The sequence below is a fragment of the Rhinichthys klamathensis genome, unplaced genomic scaffold, assembly GCF_029890125.1.
Source record: "Rhinichthys klamathensis goyatoka isolate OS25496 unplaced genomic scaffold, OSU_Roscu_1.1 h1tg000111l_1, whole genome shotgun sequence".
Classification (NCBI taxonomy): Eukaryota; Metazoa; Chordata; class Actinopteri; order Cypriniformes; family Leuciscidae; genus Rhinichthys; species Rhinichthys klamathensis.
In genome coordinates, this window is record NW_026606649.1 from 4,203,614 (window position 1) to 4,221,279 (window position 17,666).

The 17,666-nt window shown below is 36.0% G+C and overlaps 1 protein-coding gene across 1 annotated transcript; it reads left to right on the forward strand.

The window, feature by feature from the left end:
• The first annotated feature begins 402 nt into the window (after nt 1–402).
• On the forward strand, nt 403–17,483 carry ankrd10a (ankyrin repeat domain 10a). The gene is made up of 6 exons (XM_056254304.1): nt 403–737; nt 3,711–3,863; nt 6,104–6,195; nt 15,117–15,352; nt 15,437–15,523; nt 16,684–17,483. Exons 1-6 carry the CDS (start codon nt 540–542, stop codon nt 17,049–17,051), a joined length of 1,134 nt encoding a protein of 377 aa, XP_056110279.1. The 5' UTR covers nt 403–539; the 3' UTR covers nt 17,052–17,483.
• The last annotated feature ends 183 nt before the right edge of the window (nt 17,484–17,666 follow it).

The following is a 17,666-nucleotide window of genomic DNA, read 5'->3' on the forward strand; positions in this document are numbered from 1 at the left end:
GATCGGACCTGTAACGGTTACTTCAAGGATTTATTCATATACTCAGATTCAATTATATTTTGACTTGCATGAAACCAGTTACTTTAGATGTTGCCACATATAAAGCACTATTCAGTTTACATTTAGACCACCGCATTATTATATTAATTTTAATAATTATTACCGCCATGCATATGATTGTTCTTCTGTCTATGTGTGAAACGCGTATTTTGGTTTCAAACCAATATCCTGAACACGCCTGGCGAGAATCCATGACGGGTTTTTCTATACGTCATTACGTTGTCTGGCGCCTGGGTCAACCTCTGGGGTAAACCTGATCCCCAGCCCCAGAAGAACTCCAGCACGGGATTTTCAAACAGCTACTCAAGATACTTTTTGAGAGAGTGAGCGCCGTTCACTCGCAGTTCAGTCTCACTGCCTCCTTTGTGTGTGTGTGGTGTAGACGGTGCTGCTTTCTGAGCACAGCGCCTTGCTCACCCCTAGGGCGTTCATAAGCCAAATAATTCGGGTTTTCCGCGTCACAGCAGAACTGCTGGAGCATGTCTGTAGAGCTGGAGCCCGGTTTCTCCAACGACGAGGTGCTGAACATACGTTACCCGCTTCACCGCGCATGCAGGGATGGAGACGTCGGCGTTCTGTGCTCTTTGCTTCAGCGCTCCGCCAACCAGGCGGACCTGGTTGCCGAAGACTCGTTTTACGGCTGGACCCCCATTCATTGGGCAGCACACTTCGGGAAGGTAACATAAAAACATTAATCTCATAGATGTATGTTTTCTAATGCATTTCTTTTCCAAGTAACGTTACAGTGGCTTCCGGAGACGCGATGATTTTAGGGAATAACGTGGGTTTAACATCATTGGTCAGGCGTGCTGTCATCAAGAACTGAACCACAACATGTGCATACAAACAAAACTCAGTTATGTTAACAAATCTCATCAATAAGAAATGGGTTGCCGTTGCCGTATATTGTATGGACAATAAGGCCATCGGCAGAAAACAGGTCATATTCGCAGCGGCTGCGTGCAAACTCGCATGCTGGGTATGAGCAGAGATTAATCACTTAATACATGTTTGAACTGCGAGTGAGAGCATTATGATTTATATCTGAGATGAAGCAGACTACAGCGTCAGTGGCAGTGTTGTCTATCTAAAGTGCGTAACGAGTATGTTGTTACGGATAAACCTGGCTAGTTATGTCGAATAGAAGAAATCAAGCCGAGTATAGACATTACTGGTTGTTTCTTTGTTTCTGGATCACATTACTTGGACAAATCAACTTGCATGGACAGTAGCCAGCCTAAGCCAGGAAGGCTGCAACATCAGGCGCCAGGACGCACAGGCGCGAGCTCACTGATTCATTCATTGGCTGAGCGAAGACCAATAAAACACCACGCGCCAAAAACGCGAATTTAAAATCAAAACCTTTTTTTTTTTCTATTGTTGTCCATTTTTTTAATGGATTTATTTATTTTATTTTTAAGAGTTCTATGCCATGCGTTTTAATTCATGATTTAATTCTTTTAAAAAATGATTATTAAGCCTGCACAATAAACGTCAGTAATTTGTCACTCGCTGATTTTTTTTTACGATGTTATGTTATTATGCCTAAATAGTCTAGTTTACAAATACAAACCACAGTGACTTAAATTATACAAATTCACTGCAGAGTGGAAGTGTTTACTGACACTGTTGACAACCTCTTATGCCCCTTGTTAAATAGTTAACATTTTATGATAATATTGATTTCAGTTTGCATGATCTTAGGCCAATGATGTGATGTAACATGAGATTATAGACAGTTTTGTTATAGTGCAGAAGGCTTTTGCTTATGTGTTGTTGAAAATGTCTACAATTAATACTGATGTTATTTCAAATACATCACCTCATTATTTTTCAAAGCCAACATTCATTATGGAAAAAAGGAAAAGCCTTAGTGGTGTGTAACTATTTTTAGCATTATTCCTGATGGAAGTTTCCACAGAAACCCTCTGAGCAAAGAACCAGTCCTGTAAAATGTGCCGTGTTTTCCACACTTCAACACTGGCTCAAATTCCTCAGCTTTAGTACAATTCTAGTTTTTTTTTTTTTTTTTTTTGATGACCATTCTACACTTCTGTACACCTGAGAGTTTTTTACTATTCTTCGTATTTTACCAGTGATGTGTTGCCATACATTTTAGCCGCTTTATCCTCTCCCTCCTCCTTTTTTCTAAGTTCCCAAATATTAGATGAGGAGCGGAGTGTAAGTGTTTCTGCTCCTAGCATCTGCTGATTTTGCACATTTCACAGATGTTTTGGCCATGAAGCAGTTTCAAACTGCCAACAGAGGTGGTAGGACTTGAAAATGTTTAAAGGATTTACTCCACAATTTTACCATGTGTTGGAGAGTTTGATTAATGTCAAGAAGGGAGAACAGCCAGAGAACAGGGTAATAAGTTGCCCCATTGTAAATTATGTTGTCTTGTAGTGTAATAGATGGGCATCAACTGATAAAAGATAAAGCAGTCTTTTACAGCGTGAGTTCGCCCTTTACATTTCTCTCCCAATCTCATACAGAATGCAGAAAAGGAAACATACAGGTGATACATTTACAAAGAATTAACTTTGTGAATGACACACAATGTGAATTCGCCCTTTACATTTCTGTGAAATAAATGTTATTAGCAATGCAATAACTTAAACTAAGCAAAACCTTAATGTAATAATACACATAATACACACTTTTCCCATACAGACACAATGCAAAAAGAGAAAAGGACCAAAGATAGGAAATTATCAAGATTTATGCAGTCAGAAAATGAAAGGGAAAGATGCACACATATGCAGAGTCAGACAAGCATATCAGGTACATTTGAACATTTTGTGTTATTTTTAATATACGATTACGTGTAGGCTATAATAAAGTAAACTTCCCTTACACCATGGTGTACCATGTTGAAATTGCAACACAGCTGCTGGTCTCTGACAGCAGAGCAGAGAACATGAGCTTCAAATACCTAGTCAGAGAGATCAGGAGTCAGTCTGGCTCAAACCATTTTTTTTTCTGAAGCCCTATTCACACGGGACTAGTTTTCATGGAGGGCGTTAGAGAAATTTGTGTTTCACAGGCGTACTTTGAGTTTGATCCTGTCCGACCCTGCCATGTCTATGCTTTTCTCACAAAACCTCAGTAAAAATTCCAGGGCAAATTACCTAGTGTTTTCGGCAAACTCAACGGTCCTCTGAGAAATCTAACCCCGTCCGCATGTGAATGTCTGTGATTGCCGATATTGTATTATACTAAGGCTTCTCCTCGTGTGTGTGGTTTGAACTATCTGAGCTACCGTTTGAACACCAATCTTTCGCATAATTTAATTTAATTTCAATATGGATGGTATCCGACGAAAAAGTAGAATCATAAAATTAATAAATACAACCAAATCGTGGAAACTACGAAGACTGCCCATGTTAATATCAGTGTCAGGTAAGATACTTGTCTAGATGTCTCTGCTTACTCGTGTGTTTATTATAAACAGACACTTCTAAAAAAGATGAGAATATTTAACCACTGTGAAGTCTGATGATATAAACTGCAGCTTGAGCTAAAGGCTCACTCCTTATCTCATAAAATGTTCTGGAACTATTGATGGTCATGTGTTGACAAGCATGGTGCAAAGTCATTTCAATGGTTTGTTGATTTTATTTTTTTACTTTTCTCTCTGTCACAAACAGCTGGAGTGTGTTATGAGGCTGGTGCAAGTGGGATGTGAAGTTAATGCACTGACAACACAGTTCGCCCAGACCCCGGCTCACATTGCTGCATTTGGAGGAAATCCAGAATGCCTGCTGTGGCTCTTACACACTGGGGCTGAAATAAACAGACAGGTTGGTCCATGTACAATAATAGCTGGCATTAGTGATGAGGGTTATACTGTACTGGTATGACAATATACAGGACTTGTGATGTCCTATATGTGACTTGAACTTGATAAATGAGTTGAGACTTTATTATTTGTGGTGATATCAGCCTCATGAATTTTTTTCCAAAGATTTCAAAACCAAACAGCTTGTAAACCGTATGTCACGTAATGTTACATTTACTTCTGGTAAATGTCCATAGGTCATTGGTCAGCTAGAAAAAATGAACTCTAGAGAGGAGCATTTTGATAATATATGCATTATATCGCATATTCATTACATTTTTACTTAACCAGTTGTCTTCATTAATGTATGTTTGAATAAATCTTTGATTAAAACAAGTTGTTATAGCCACTTTAATTTATTTAAAGATCAAATTGAAGTAGAAACAATTATAACATTAAAAAGTTGATATTAAACTGCCTTGTGTTGTGTGCAGTTTAAATGATTATATACAGTTAATTAATTAACTAAACTTGCGGTTTTCAGCTAAATTAAAACTAATTTCAGTTTCAATGTTTTGGTAAAATATTAGTATTGTTGAATTTATTAGTTACTGTCTTCCTTCATACCATTTATCTTTGAGGAAGTGCCTTAAAGTCCTCTTATCAGTTGCCTAACTTATCATCCCTGCTTCCACTTCTTTCATTTCTCTATCCTCTCTCCGGTGTCCTGGTGCACAAATCTCTGCCAAACTGATCCTATTGCTAGGGATGATCCTCTTTGTGATAGACAAATCTTTGAATGGTGACGTCTTTCCCCAAGGGTTGAGCACTGTAGTCTGTGAATTAGCCTAAAGGGCATTAGAGGTTACTCACCCCTTAACAACAGATGAAGACAAGTAGAAAAAAAAGGTGACAGATGATGACAGATTGTCATTTTTCAAGTTTTCGTTTGTTAACATTAGTTGACTACATTTGTTAACATGAACTAACAATGAACAATAGTTCTACAACATTTATTAATCTTATTTATCTCAACATTTATCTATACATTAAAGGTGCTCTAAGCGATGTCACGCGTTTTTTAGGCCAAAACTTTTTTTGTCACATACAGCAAACATCTCCTCACTATCTGCTAGCTGCCTGTCCCCTGAACACACTGTAAAAAAACAATTATCACTTGTACTTGGATAAAAGGATATAAACACTGATGGTTAAGATAACAATCAAAATAGAGTAATCCACCTTTTGAAAGTAACTTGACTCTTCAAATATAGATCGTATCATTTACATTGTTACACCAGTAAGTGGCGACAAGTGACTGTTAAAAAATGCATTTGTCATTGAATCAGCCATTCAAGAGATTTGTTCATAAATTCTGATTCATCCAGTAATGAATCAAGTGAAGTCTTTGAGTCATTGAATCATCATTCATTCAAATCGATTAAAAGAAAATACATAAATTAAAAAAATAAAATTTAAATGGACTGCAGCAACTAACATTTGATCAGAACCTCTAGTAAATTATATTTTGTATAGTTGTCTATTCAGAATTATGGCAGATTTGTGATCTCTATTTTAAACAAAAAATTGTGATATTATTATTTTATTTATTTTTTTCAATTTATCCAGAATCGTGCAGCTTTAAAAGTGATTACTGGACCATTTAAATAAGCAGCCGATCAATCGGGCAGTTCAAATCAGGCTCAACTTGCCTTTGCTCGACTTGCATTTACTGTTATTTTGTTTAATAGTGACATCACATATGTTTTAACTAGACAAACATGCACAGAGACTGATGGAGCTGTCCATCCTGTATTATTGTGTTGGTTCAAGAGGAAGTGAATGAGAGCAATCCCTGTTATATTACTGTTTCTGCAGTAATTGTGTGGTTTGACCTACATTTTGTGGTATTATCTGGGTTATTTAGGAGCAAATTATTGTCTGCGCTTCAGTTTACTGCCTTTAGGGGGAGCTGTTGTGTTAGGGTGAAGAGTTCAGTGTCTTCCTTATGACTCACTGGCTGAGTGTTCCTTTAGATTCTCTTCTTCAGAGTGATATCTACCAGAGGTGCAGACATGGACCTTTAAACAGCATTTTAGATCCACATTGTTTTCAACCATGCTGATGGCTGTGCCCATTAAAGCTTTTGAATGATACATAAATTGATGTACAGAATGTTGTCAGCCTGACTGTTGCATGGTGAACTGTTCAATTATTGTTGTGAAAGCCTGTCAAAATGTTGCATTTGCCATATGGTTTCAGGATTATGTGGGTGAAACACCCATTCACAAAGCAGCACGGGCCGGTAACATGGAGTGTATTAATGCCTTGTTGGTCCAGGGAGCCAAACCGGAGTAAGTCACTGTCTTATTTTTTTTTTTTTTTTTTTTTAAATGCTTTATCATGTGACTTCATGAGATGCTTTTTGTTACATCACAGTGTTAAATGGAATCTCCATAAATAAATAAAAAAGCTCTGCCATAGAGCCTGCATTTTGATTTTGACCATGTCATGAAACCAGATGATATGCAACTAGAAAGCCTTGATACATAATTCACATTTATACCTGATCGGCTCAAGAAAGCTTTAAAGTCCTTAGACACTTCTATTAATTGAGTCCTGAAAAATAATTTGACTTTATGCCACAATCAGAAGAATGTAAATGCAAATATTATTGCAAGAATTATTTAGCATACAATTAGTAATTGTCACCCTTGTAGTACAATGTCTATAGTTAAAAAAATTGCTAAATAAATGTCATTTTGTTATTTGCATTTTCCACATACCACAGAAACAAAATTTCCCTAGATTTTTCTTTCAAAACACATTTCAATTCTAGAAACAACTGCAAATGTACAACCACTTAAATTGTATTATTTCAATTAAAGGATAGTTCATCCGCCCCCCAAAATGTCATCATTTACTCACCCTCATGTCGTTCCAATCCCATAAGACTTCTTTTCATATTCGGAACACAGATGAAGGTATTATTAATATTCTTTAATCATTTTTGTCCATCCATTGAAAGTCTACGCTACTAAAACTTTACAATATATTTTTGTACTTCTTGATGTGTCAAAGTAGTCCATGTGATGGAGAGGTTCAATTAGGGGTCAAGCACCGAAGGTGCGTAGGCACCTATTGAAATCGTTGGCGTTCTTATTATTATTCTTCCGCTCTGGAAGTCTATGGCAGCCCATAGAACCGCTTGTGGGAAAGTTATGAAATTTGGCACACTGATAGAGGACAGTCTGATCTGTCACCATAGCAAATTTGGAGTCTCTAACTCAATCCCTCTAGCGCCACCAACTGTCTAAAATGTCACTCATGTTTATGCTGATAACTTTTGACTCATAAGGGCTAGAAACCAAATTATTTGTTCCTCTGATTCCTTGGCTCAAGCCGATTGCACCCTATGACGTCATTTTCCGTCGTGAAAATTGGTCCACCATTTTGAATTATCCGAAAAACCTACTTTTTCTAACTCCTAGGCCGTTGCTCCGATTTTCACGAAAATTGAACCAGATCATCTTCAGACCAATCGAGACTAAACCACCGTAGGAAGTTTGGAAACATAGGTCGTTGGCTATATGCTAATGCCCAAATATCAAAATTTTAAAGGGGCACTTGGCAACTATTTCAACTTAATAAAACCGTTTAGAAATCATTTGAATGGTTTAATAACCTGTTCTGGAGAGAATGGTGACTTTCCCCGCTCCCCCCAGCCTTCCCAGGCGGAAAACCAACCTTGCAACATGGGGACTAACGTCCCGGTAGGTTGGAAATAGGAAGTCTCTTGAGAAGCGAGAACGAGCGAGAAACACGGACTGCTTTATGGCAATTCGACATAATTCTATGACACATACTGTGTATGGTGTATTACCCACCTCGGTAGACATATCTCCACACGATAAAGTTGGCCGGCTCCGATAATAACAAATGCACATGAGCAGCGGCAGAAAGCGGGAGGAGGGCGCCGCAAGTGAGTTTTTTTATGACAGTGTTGTGAAAACTTAGCCGCACAGCTGTAGGGGGAGCTCGATGAGAAAACATGCGACAACAAAAGTGAAAATCAGCGAAGAAATGACTAGAGTTGCCAAGTTCCCCATTAATAGTAAGTGGCAAGAAAATGTAAACCAAGTCAGGTGTGGGTAATTTATGTGTTTATACATATAAATGTCTATAACTCCAAAACGAAATGAGAGATATTTTCACCAAATTTGACACACTCATGTATGGGCTCACTCTAAGGACACATAAAAAAAATTGTGGGATTGTGCCTCTTGGTGGCGCTATAATAGAACAAAACATGAAATTGCCATTGACTTCAATACAGTATTGTGATATAAAATGCTATACTTTATGAAAGCATTAGCATATCGTTATGAGTCATTGGCACCATGCCTTGAAGGTACTCAAAAAGTTTTGGGGTAGCGCCACCTTGTGGTAAAAAAGTTATAACAAATTTACAAAAATGCTAATAATAATTTTTGAATAAATTTGCCTATTGTAATGACACTGGTCTTAATAGATTCCTTGGGTTATGCCGAAAACATGGATAACAATTTTGCCATAGTCAGCCAAACTTCCTGTCCGCCATCTTTATTTTCTTTTAAAACCTACTTTTTCGAACTTCTCCTAGACCGTTTGTCTGATTTTCACCAAAATCGAATCGTATCATCTCTAGACCGTGCCGACAAAATGTTATGGATTTTGTCGATAGACAAAACCGTGTCCGTATACTGCAGCCCCGATGTGGCTGCTTGCAGCTATATTTTGGGCTTCTATTCGAGAAAAAAAAAAAAAAAAAATACATTGAGCACATCAAATATGGTAAAGAGAAGCTCAACTGTATTTGATACGCCAGAACAAACCTCATTAGTTTCTCATGGAAGCTTGAACGTGCTTGTGTGACACTTAAGAAGACACTTACCTTGTTGGTCTTCGTGCTTCAAGCAAGCACGGTTGAGCTTCTATTTTCTTTTAATCAATGTTTAAATATTAATTAAAGCCTAAATCATATCTGTTGGTCATATTAAGCGATTGTCTCTTCAGAAGACTTGAATTAAATTGGTTGATTCATAAGGATACTTTTTGTTCTTCTTCATGAGTCAAAGTTTTGGTTGCGATGGATGGACAAAAATTATGAGGGAATATAAAAGTATCTTCATTTGTGTTCTGAAGATGGGCGACAGTCTTATAGGTTTGGAATGACATGAATGGCAGAATTTTCACTTTTGGGTGAACTAATCCTTTAAATGTACTGCACTGTTTTATTGGATGCAGCTACAGTCAGCATTAGGCCAGCAGAGCTTTTTTAGTGGAGTTTTTCTTTAATTAACATGTCTGTCTAAACTTTTTGTCCTCGTTTAGCTTAAAAGGTGTGTTTGTGTTTAGTGATTCAGTTTGAGGTTAAGATGAAAATCACACAACAAATGCACATTTCCTCATTTTTTCCCCCCAGCAGATCAGAGGTATTTTTACTAATCTTGGCATAGAACGCAAACTGCAATTTAGAAATATTCAATATGAGAAATAAATGATCCATTCTTTTTTTCTTTCAAAGGTATCACTCTTAGCCAATAAAGTTACACTGACATGTAGGTACATGCAGATTCTCATATTGGCTGTGCTGGATTACTAGAGACCTCTTAAAATGCAATTACATTTTGCTTTAAATCCAGTAAGTGAATGAAGATTCTTAAAGTAAGTACTGGTCTTAAAAAGGATAGTTAAAGGATAGTTTTTTTGAGAATGGTACTCGTATGTGAGGGCTGAAAGATGGGTGGATGTTTGAGTAATTGTGCATTTGTTTTTAAAGTACGTCTGTAGGTAACCTTAAAAGCATGTTGCCTTGTGTTTGTGTGTTTAATGACATAAAATGTGTATTATATTGTCTTAAAGAAATGACTTCTCTTTCCAGATTAGCTTAAAACAAAAATTTTATTGAGTTCTCTTTAAATCATTCAGAAATTTCTTATGAGTTAATGGCACTCTCAAACCGACACTGTTCATAGATGCATCAGTCAGTGTATACCAGCACATGCCCCAGAAAAGATCACAAACTTGCATTAAACCCGTGTGTCCACCAAAGCTTTTTTTCCTGCAGCTAGCATATTTTTCCAATTGGTTTCAACGGGAGCACCACGTTTTTAAAACTCCAGGAGTGTAACGAGGCGCTGAGCGTCTATTTCTCTATTTTTTACCGATAAAACTTACCATAAAAACCATAAAACTTTGGGTAAAAAGCAGCGCTCATCACTGTCACTTTTTACCCAACCGTCCAATCACAGTGGATGAGAGGCGGGACAAATACAACACCGACCAACCGCCACACTCTGCTTTTCAATGTCAACAGATGACGACAAGCATAATAATGGATCCAAATCATTTAAAACAAGAGCCAGAGAAAATACTTCACATTGTATCGACATGTTTATATAGAAACAAAACAGAAACAAACTATCCGTAAAATGAGATACTAGTAACACTTCCGCAGATATTATGTATAATAGCAAAGCGTCTCAACTGAAAAAACCGCTACGCTGCCAAAACGCTCTCAAGCACCCACAGCTTGGCGTTTTCTGCAGAGCGCCTAGAGTTTTCAGCTGGCTAAAAAACGCTTTGGTGGACACGCGGCCTAACAATCTGGCAAACATTAGTAATAAACAGACAAATATCTCTCATATTGTGAAGTAAGTTCTTATGTTTTCTAGTTCGCCTGTTTTTTCCATTGAAATAATTTTCTCTCGAGTAAAATTTTTGCAGTGGGTTAAGTCTGTTATACTGTAGCATCAAGGACGTTCTGTAGACCAGACTGAGTAAATTTAGCTGGATCCGGGTTCGATATCCTTGGCAAGTTGGTGTGAACTGGTTTGGCACGTGTTGGAAAGTTTTCTCATTTTTGAAATGAGACTACAACCACAAAATTGTACAGTTGTGTAGTGTGTGGCAAAACTGAAGCACTGCTTTTAGTATAAGTATACACCTAACAATCTCTAATAACAATCTCTGAATTTAACATGATGTGATGAACCTACTTGTAAAGCGGACTTATAAAATGATGAAAATTATTCATCGTCTTTTTTTCTTCAAAACATCTGTATGTAACATGTTTATACATGTTTTTGAAAAACATGAAACCCCAAATAATCTTAATTCTTAAAATATCTATCAATTTGTAGACCCATTTGCTAACATACCGAAAAGCATTCTTTTTCGAATACAGCATTGTCTGTAATTTATTTCTTTGTTTGCTTGTATATTTTAATTGGCCAAGTTCTTCAAAACTTAGTTTCAATTGAAACACTAATTGATATATATCATGATAATTGTCATTTATAACCGTAAATTAGACTGGTTGAAAAAATGTCCATAGAATTGTCTATACTATCAATATGTAGCATAGCAGTGCTTTGTTTTGTTGTAATTGAAGCTTTAACACTTTCTTACTATACAGAGCCCAAGTGAGTGACACCATTTACCAAAGAAAAAAGTTTTCAAGCTGTTACACCAAAAATGTAATCACTAAGGCTGTCAAAGTCAATGTATTGAAAGATTAAGTCTAAAGAGATCATTTGTTAAACGCCATTAAATTGTATTAGGCAAAAATACAAAAAAATCCCAATTTGATATTAAAATGGTTTTACTCTGTTCTGCTTGACTTCTACAGTTGGAGTCTATGTATTTTTTCAAAAAGCATTGCTGCAGGTTTTAATACTAAAACATCAAAAGTCCATAGTTGGGATCATGTTTATTAGAAAATGGTTTATTAGTAAATTCAGAGACTCAACAGTAAATTAATTTATGAATTAAATCCAAACTTGGAACAAAAGTAAATTAATTTGCTGCCACTGCAAGGTGTAATACAGTTGTATAGTGTACTGTTTAGTTCAGTAAGCCAGAAAGATGAACTGAATGCATTAAAACTTAATCTTTGACAGCCTTAGTTGTGTCCCATCTGACTTTAATATATAGGCCTTGACTTTTTTTATTTTTATGTTTGTGTCCATCTTTCTAATGAGCTTATTATAACCCTCAGAAAATGCAAATAGGAAGTGGAACTTACTTTCAGTCAGATCTGCACAAAATCTGTCCTTAAGAAAGATGGTCTAGGGTATACAGTAGCTAGTGCAGCAGAACATAGCATACTTAAAAGCAAGGATGTGTCAATACTTTATAGATAAGTTTCATGAATGTCTGCTTGTTTTTATGCCTCTTAGATGTGTACTATATCTGTTACCTTTCTGATTAAAGTAGCATGTTTGCAAAAAATATTGAAGATCCATTGTGAACCGTTACAGAGAAGGAAAATCCCTACACATCTCAATGTTTTGCAGCGGTTGAATTTGAACATGACTTGATTTTCTCAAGTAAAGCCCAGAAAAGGGGGGAAGCATTCCAAAAACTGCTGCCACACGTTCTTCAGCGAACACCCTTACATTGAGTGTTCACACTATCGCTCCCTTCAGTATCTACACACTGGCAATCTGTCGAGGTATTTCTTGTGGTGATTGGTTTTGATTCTAGGAGAACAGTCATGATAGCATTTAGACCTGCATGCTTTGCCTAGACAGCAATGTCTTGTTACTTATTCTGCAAGATTTGTTTTCTTCTTTACTTATTTGTTCTCAACTAACAAGAATAAGGGGAGGCTCAATAATACATGTTAATCATACAGTAGCTCAAGCTAATCAAGCTTGAATTTAGCTTGAATAGGAGTATACTTGTAAGCAAAAGTAGAAAGCTATGTTAAGATTACAAAGCAAATAATGTTTTAAAACATTAAATGCTTCCTTGAGCTAATATACTCAAATGTAGGACCTCTTCATTTTCAGTGCCAGACAATTAGTTGTAGCAATACGTCTTTCATGCCAAAACAGTTTTAATGAAGAACTTTATTCTATGTGCAGACCACCTTCTTATTGACCAATTGAGGGTTTAGCATAAAATCCTGTCATTGTGTTTGCAAGTAAATGCATGAATTTAACCCCCTAACTGTCACCCCCTTTTTGAGAATAGATGTGGAAATGCACTATCCAAATTTAAATAGGTCTATATTCCAAAGCATTCTTGAATTACAACCAAGTTTGGTCTTGTTTTAAAGACACTCAGCAGATTATTGCAGAAGTGAAAGCACTCAAAAAAAATAAAAGTATGAAAGAGTTATGGAAGTTAACATTTTCTGTAAATCAAATGTACTAAATTATTATTTTATATAAAATATATATTTTACAAAATATTTTTACTCTAAAATTACTGTAAAATCAAAGCCAAATGTCTAACCAATTTGTGTGCCAAATTTTAAGTTGATATCACAAAAACTGAAGTTCATACGAGATCTTGTATAGGCGCTGTACCAAAAAATAGCTACCGGTTGTCATCCACATTCCATTGAAATTTTTTTTTATGCATTCTCCTTTAACAAATTAATACATTTCTGTCAAAATGTCACTTCTATCTCAAAATATGGAACCTTTAGACTCTTACGATTACATTCTTTTTGTCAAGATTATAAAAGGTTTTGATCATAAAGTAGTTAGTAAATGTTGTAATATGAAACCTGACACCGCCCACTAGGGGAGCAAGGAAAGGAACCGTTTTCCTATTTCAAAATGGTTCTTAAGCTTTCGAATGATACCTAATTTATGATTTGACAACTTTTGGATTACATTGTGATCTTTATCTAAAGATTTAGATCAATGATTTAACATACTGATGATGATGATAATAAAATGTATTATAAATGAACAAGTAGGTTTTTGGCAATCTGCGCATGAGTGAGATGAAGGTTAACGATTAAAAGCAAACCATATTAAATTGTTTTAGAAACAACTTGATCGTGAAAAATTAGTTTTTCTCTATTGTCACAATTCCACCATTTTAGTATAATAGCAAATATTCAATAGCAAAAGCTAATTTCTATTGAACACTCCTTTTAAGTGTTTATTTTTATTTAACAATTTAAATTTTACATTTATTATAATTAATAATTGTAAATAAATGCATTAAAACAATGCCATGTAGCCTTTGACTACTATTTTTATTAAGTATTGCCTTAAAAAAAGGTAAACGGTCAGTAATACATTGAATATCAGACATGGACGCTCATCTGAGAGAACATGCACAAATATCTGCATGTAAGCGGTTGAAAGAAACCCTCTGTCAGCCTAGTGCACAACATTAAGTCAGTACTACTGCAGAAAGTCTGGTATTGTTACATTTTTGTATTTTGGTACTGAAGTACCAGTACTTTTGACATTTTTACTTGGGCATATAAATGGTCATTCTTAACTCCAGTTCAGTGAATTCCTAGACTTAAGAATTGTCTGGCATTGTCTGATGTTTTGATTGAATGTTTCTGGAAGATTAAAAGATTCAATCTAACACACTTGGAAGCATTTAATATTTTATTTGACAGTAAAGGGATGTTTAAGCAGGAATGTGTGAATGCAAACCAATCATATAACTTTTTTGAATAACTGTCTTAACTTGTCTTTTATATTCTGAGGCATTGTCACATATGTTTGTTGTTGTTTTTTTTTTACTTGTTTTTAATGTAACCCCCTTTTAAAATACAAAGGGAGAGACAGATAGGTAAAACCGAATTCATAAATGAACCAACTGCTGACCCAAATGTTATTCCTTGATGGTGAGTAAATGATGACAGAATTTTCATCTTTTAAGTGAACTTCCTTTAATCTTATGTCCATTTTTGCAAAATGGCAAACATTTATTCTTAAACCATATAAAATGTAATCTGATTAAAATTACTGTCTAAACATCTTCTATTAATTTAACATGTTGGTTCATGTCTGAATTCTCATTTAAGTGCACACACTGCATTTGGAGATAAATATGTTTTGAACGTTTCTGTAACTTTCTAATGAACTAAGGTCAGTTTGTTCTGGTTTTAGCTACCTCTTGAAACAAAGATTGACTGCCTTCAGTACTTTTAAAATTACAATTCTCCAAATCATCATGAGTATTAAACTTGTATCAGATTGTTATATTTTGATCACAAAAATTATGTAAGAGAGAAAGTATTTTGGGATATATTTTAAGACAAAAAAAAAAAATGGTTTCAGAACAATATTATTTCCTGCTGCAGTGTGTGAATAAATAACTTTTTGGGCCTTTCCAAAAACTAGCTTATAGAATAAAAGGGAAAGTCTTTGCAGCCTTAAATTTGAAATGGTAGCATAACATTAGCATAACCGTGCTAATCAGACAATTCCAGATCCGACTAATCATCTTTTCTTTACTCACTGTGCAGCTTGAGGAATGCAAATGGTTTGACAGCAGCTGACCTGGCCCATGGTCAAGGCTTCCATGATTGTGCTCAGCTTCTCTCTAACGCACACAACCAGCTAAATAAGCTAAATGGATTTGCTCATAATGGGACTGACCACACGCACATCCAGGGCCGCAGTCTTCTGAATGGGACAGCCAATAGGAAAAGATTTCTCGATTGCACGGAGCCAAACCATGTGAAAAAAGCAAGAACTGAGAGTATGTAAATAGTCTGTGCAAAACGTCAATTCTAATCCAAGGAAAACCATATTTTTCTGACTATATTGTATGTTTTCCATTCAGGCACAAATTTCTCGGAGAAGACAAACAATGGAATTGGAGAGGAGCTTGAAAGTATGAATGTGGAATCAACTGCTGAAAACCAATCAGGTGGGACTGGACCTTCTCCACCAATCTCTATTGACTTTGAACATCATGAAGACAGTGTTTCTTTGAGGAACTCCTCTCCCACCCTAAAAATGTTGGAGCCCACATCCATGACTTCTGTTCCTGGCCCCTGGCTATGGACAAACTCTTATGCTTATTTATGATGGCCAGGTTATCAACAAGTTTCCCCAGTCTTATCAACAAGCTGTCAGATCGAAAGACTGGGATGATATATTCTTCAATATATCTGCAATATAATATTATTTGGGATGAAACATCAATTTTTCCTAATCTAAAAGTGTTTAATTTAAGTATGCGCACATACAGGGAATTTTACTTTTTAGACAAAACATACAGAAAGACACGTACTGAAGAGTTGCTAGTTTTCTTGGCTTCATTTCCATGAACTTTTGCCATATATTCTGTATATGGTAATTCTAAATAAATTTTGTAAAAGTAAATTAGCTTACTGTTATCTTAAATACAGGCTTGTATGCAATAAAACTTCCAGCAATATATTTCACAGTGAAAGCTTACTGATTTTTAGGATATTTCATGTAGATGTGTCTTGTTTACAAATGAATAAATGCATAGGGTAATATTTTACTACATAAAAGATTTCAAATGCAATCTGCTTGAATTCTATGTTGAAATGGTTTATTTGAAACATTTAAGGCACATTTTATGTTATGATTTTTTTTTATATAGTAGTTATGCTTTCTCAGAGTAAAAGAAAAAACATTCTAGATTTTATCACTGCTGACTTTTGCAGTTGGGTGTTCCAGTGCACTCCACACACACAAAAAAGCTACCCCTTTTCCCCTTGTGACCATTTGGAAGAGAACAGTCTGCTTGATGACTTGTCATCTTGTTAAAACCTGTCTTACAGGTGACGTAAAATAAAGGATCGGGCTTAGGATAGCCAATACCGATCAGTTAAGAAAATACTTAATCAGCCCAGAGACCGATCCTTGAGATCGGCTCAGGACATCCATAATTATTATATACTGTCAAAAAAGTGCTCATACTGAAAATGAAATGTTTTTTCAACTACAATGTATTTGTAAAATGTTTTTGTTTCTCTGTTCTGACTCAAGTTCATATGTAATCAAGGCCATTTGTTCATCATCACTTTCTGACGCATGTCTTGTTTTAAATGACAGATGAAGCCATAGCCACAGGTTTGAGGAATGGTCATGGGCAGCAGAACAGTTTCACTGTCAACAGCTTCGCCACAAACGGGCAATGCTATCAGTCCCCTTTCATTCCAGCTGAATCGAGAAACGACATGTGTGGCTCACTGCACCTCAATGGTAGCCCAAGCAGCTGCGTATCTCACCGGCCTGCATGGGGTGCTTTTCTGCCCGACTCCGGTGAATATCTCCACTATGGACACTACCATGGTTTTGGAGATACGGCAGAAGACCTGGAAGATGTAAGCAGCTGTCACGAGCACACTAAAACCGTGAAAGTAGAGCAGCACTATGACCAAGAGGTTCTCAGTGCCGTGCAGCTGTTCCATGGATCATAAAAGTGAAAATTATATCCGTCCATTTAATTAGAAGTGGTGGAAGGTTGGTGGCAGCACTATCCGCCTTAAACGAATTAAATCTTGCACCTTAATGCAGGCTATAATAAAAGTTTTTGTTTTTGATAAAGGGGAAAATCTTTCTACCAAAGGGGAGATGTATTGCATTTTGTATCTGACCTAAGGAATTTATTTTATTATGTATGTGTTTGAACTCAACCTAGCTATCTGGGTGCATTTCTTTTTTACCTTTAATGCAAGTTTAGAAAGTACAAGGAGTTGATTTTTTTTTTATGTGGATTAATTGTTAGTTTGTAACGTTAGTTTTGTGCCAATGAAAACCAGCTTTTTGGAAAAGGAGAATTTTGTATATAATTGTTGTTGTATGCTTGTCAGTTTTTTTCCACTGAGAAGCAAAGCTGACATGCTGACTGTTGTTTTTTGAAAAAGAAGCTGAAAGATGTACGACATTCCTTTGTTTATATTTCTACCCTGTGTTCTGATTTTTTTTTTTTTTAAATGTAAAACACAAAAGAAGCCCCTTTTTATTTTAAGGTCGGCCCATAGAAGAGAAGCTCACCTTGCCATATTTGGCTGATTTTCTTGTAAGAGAAAAGT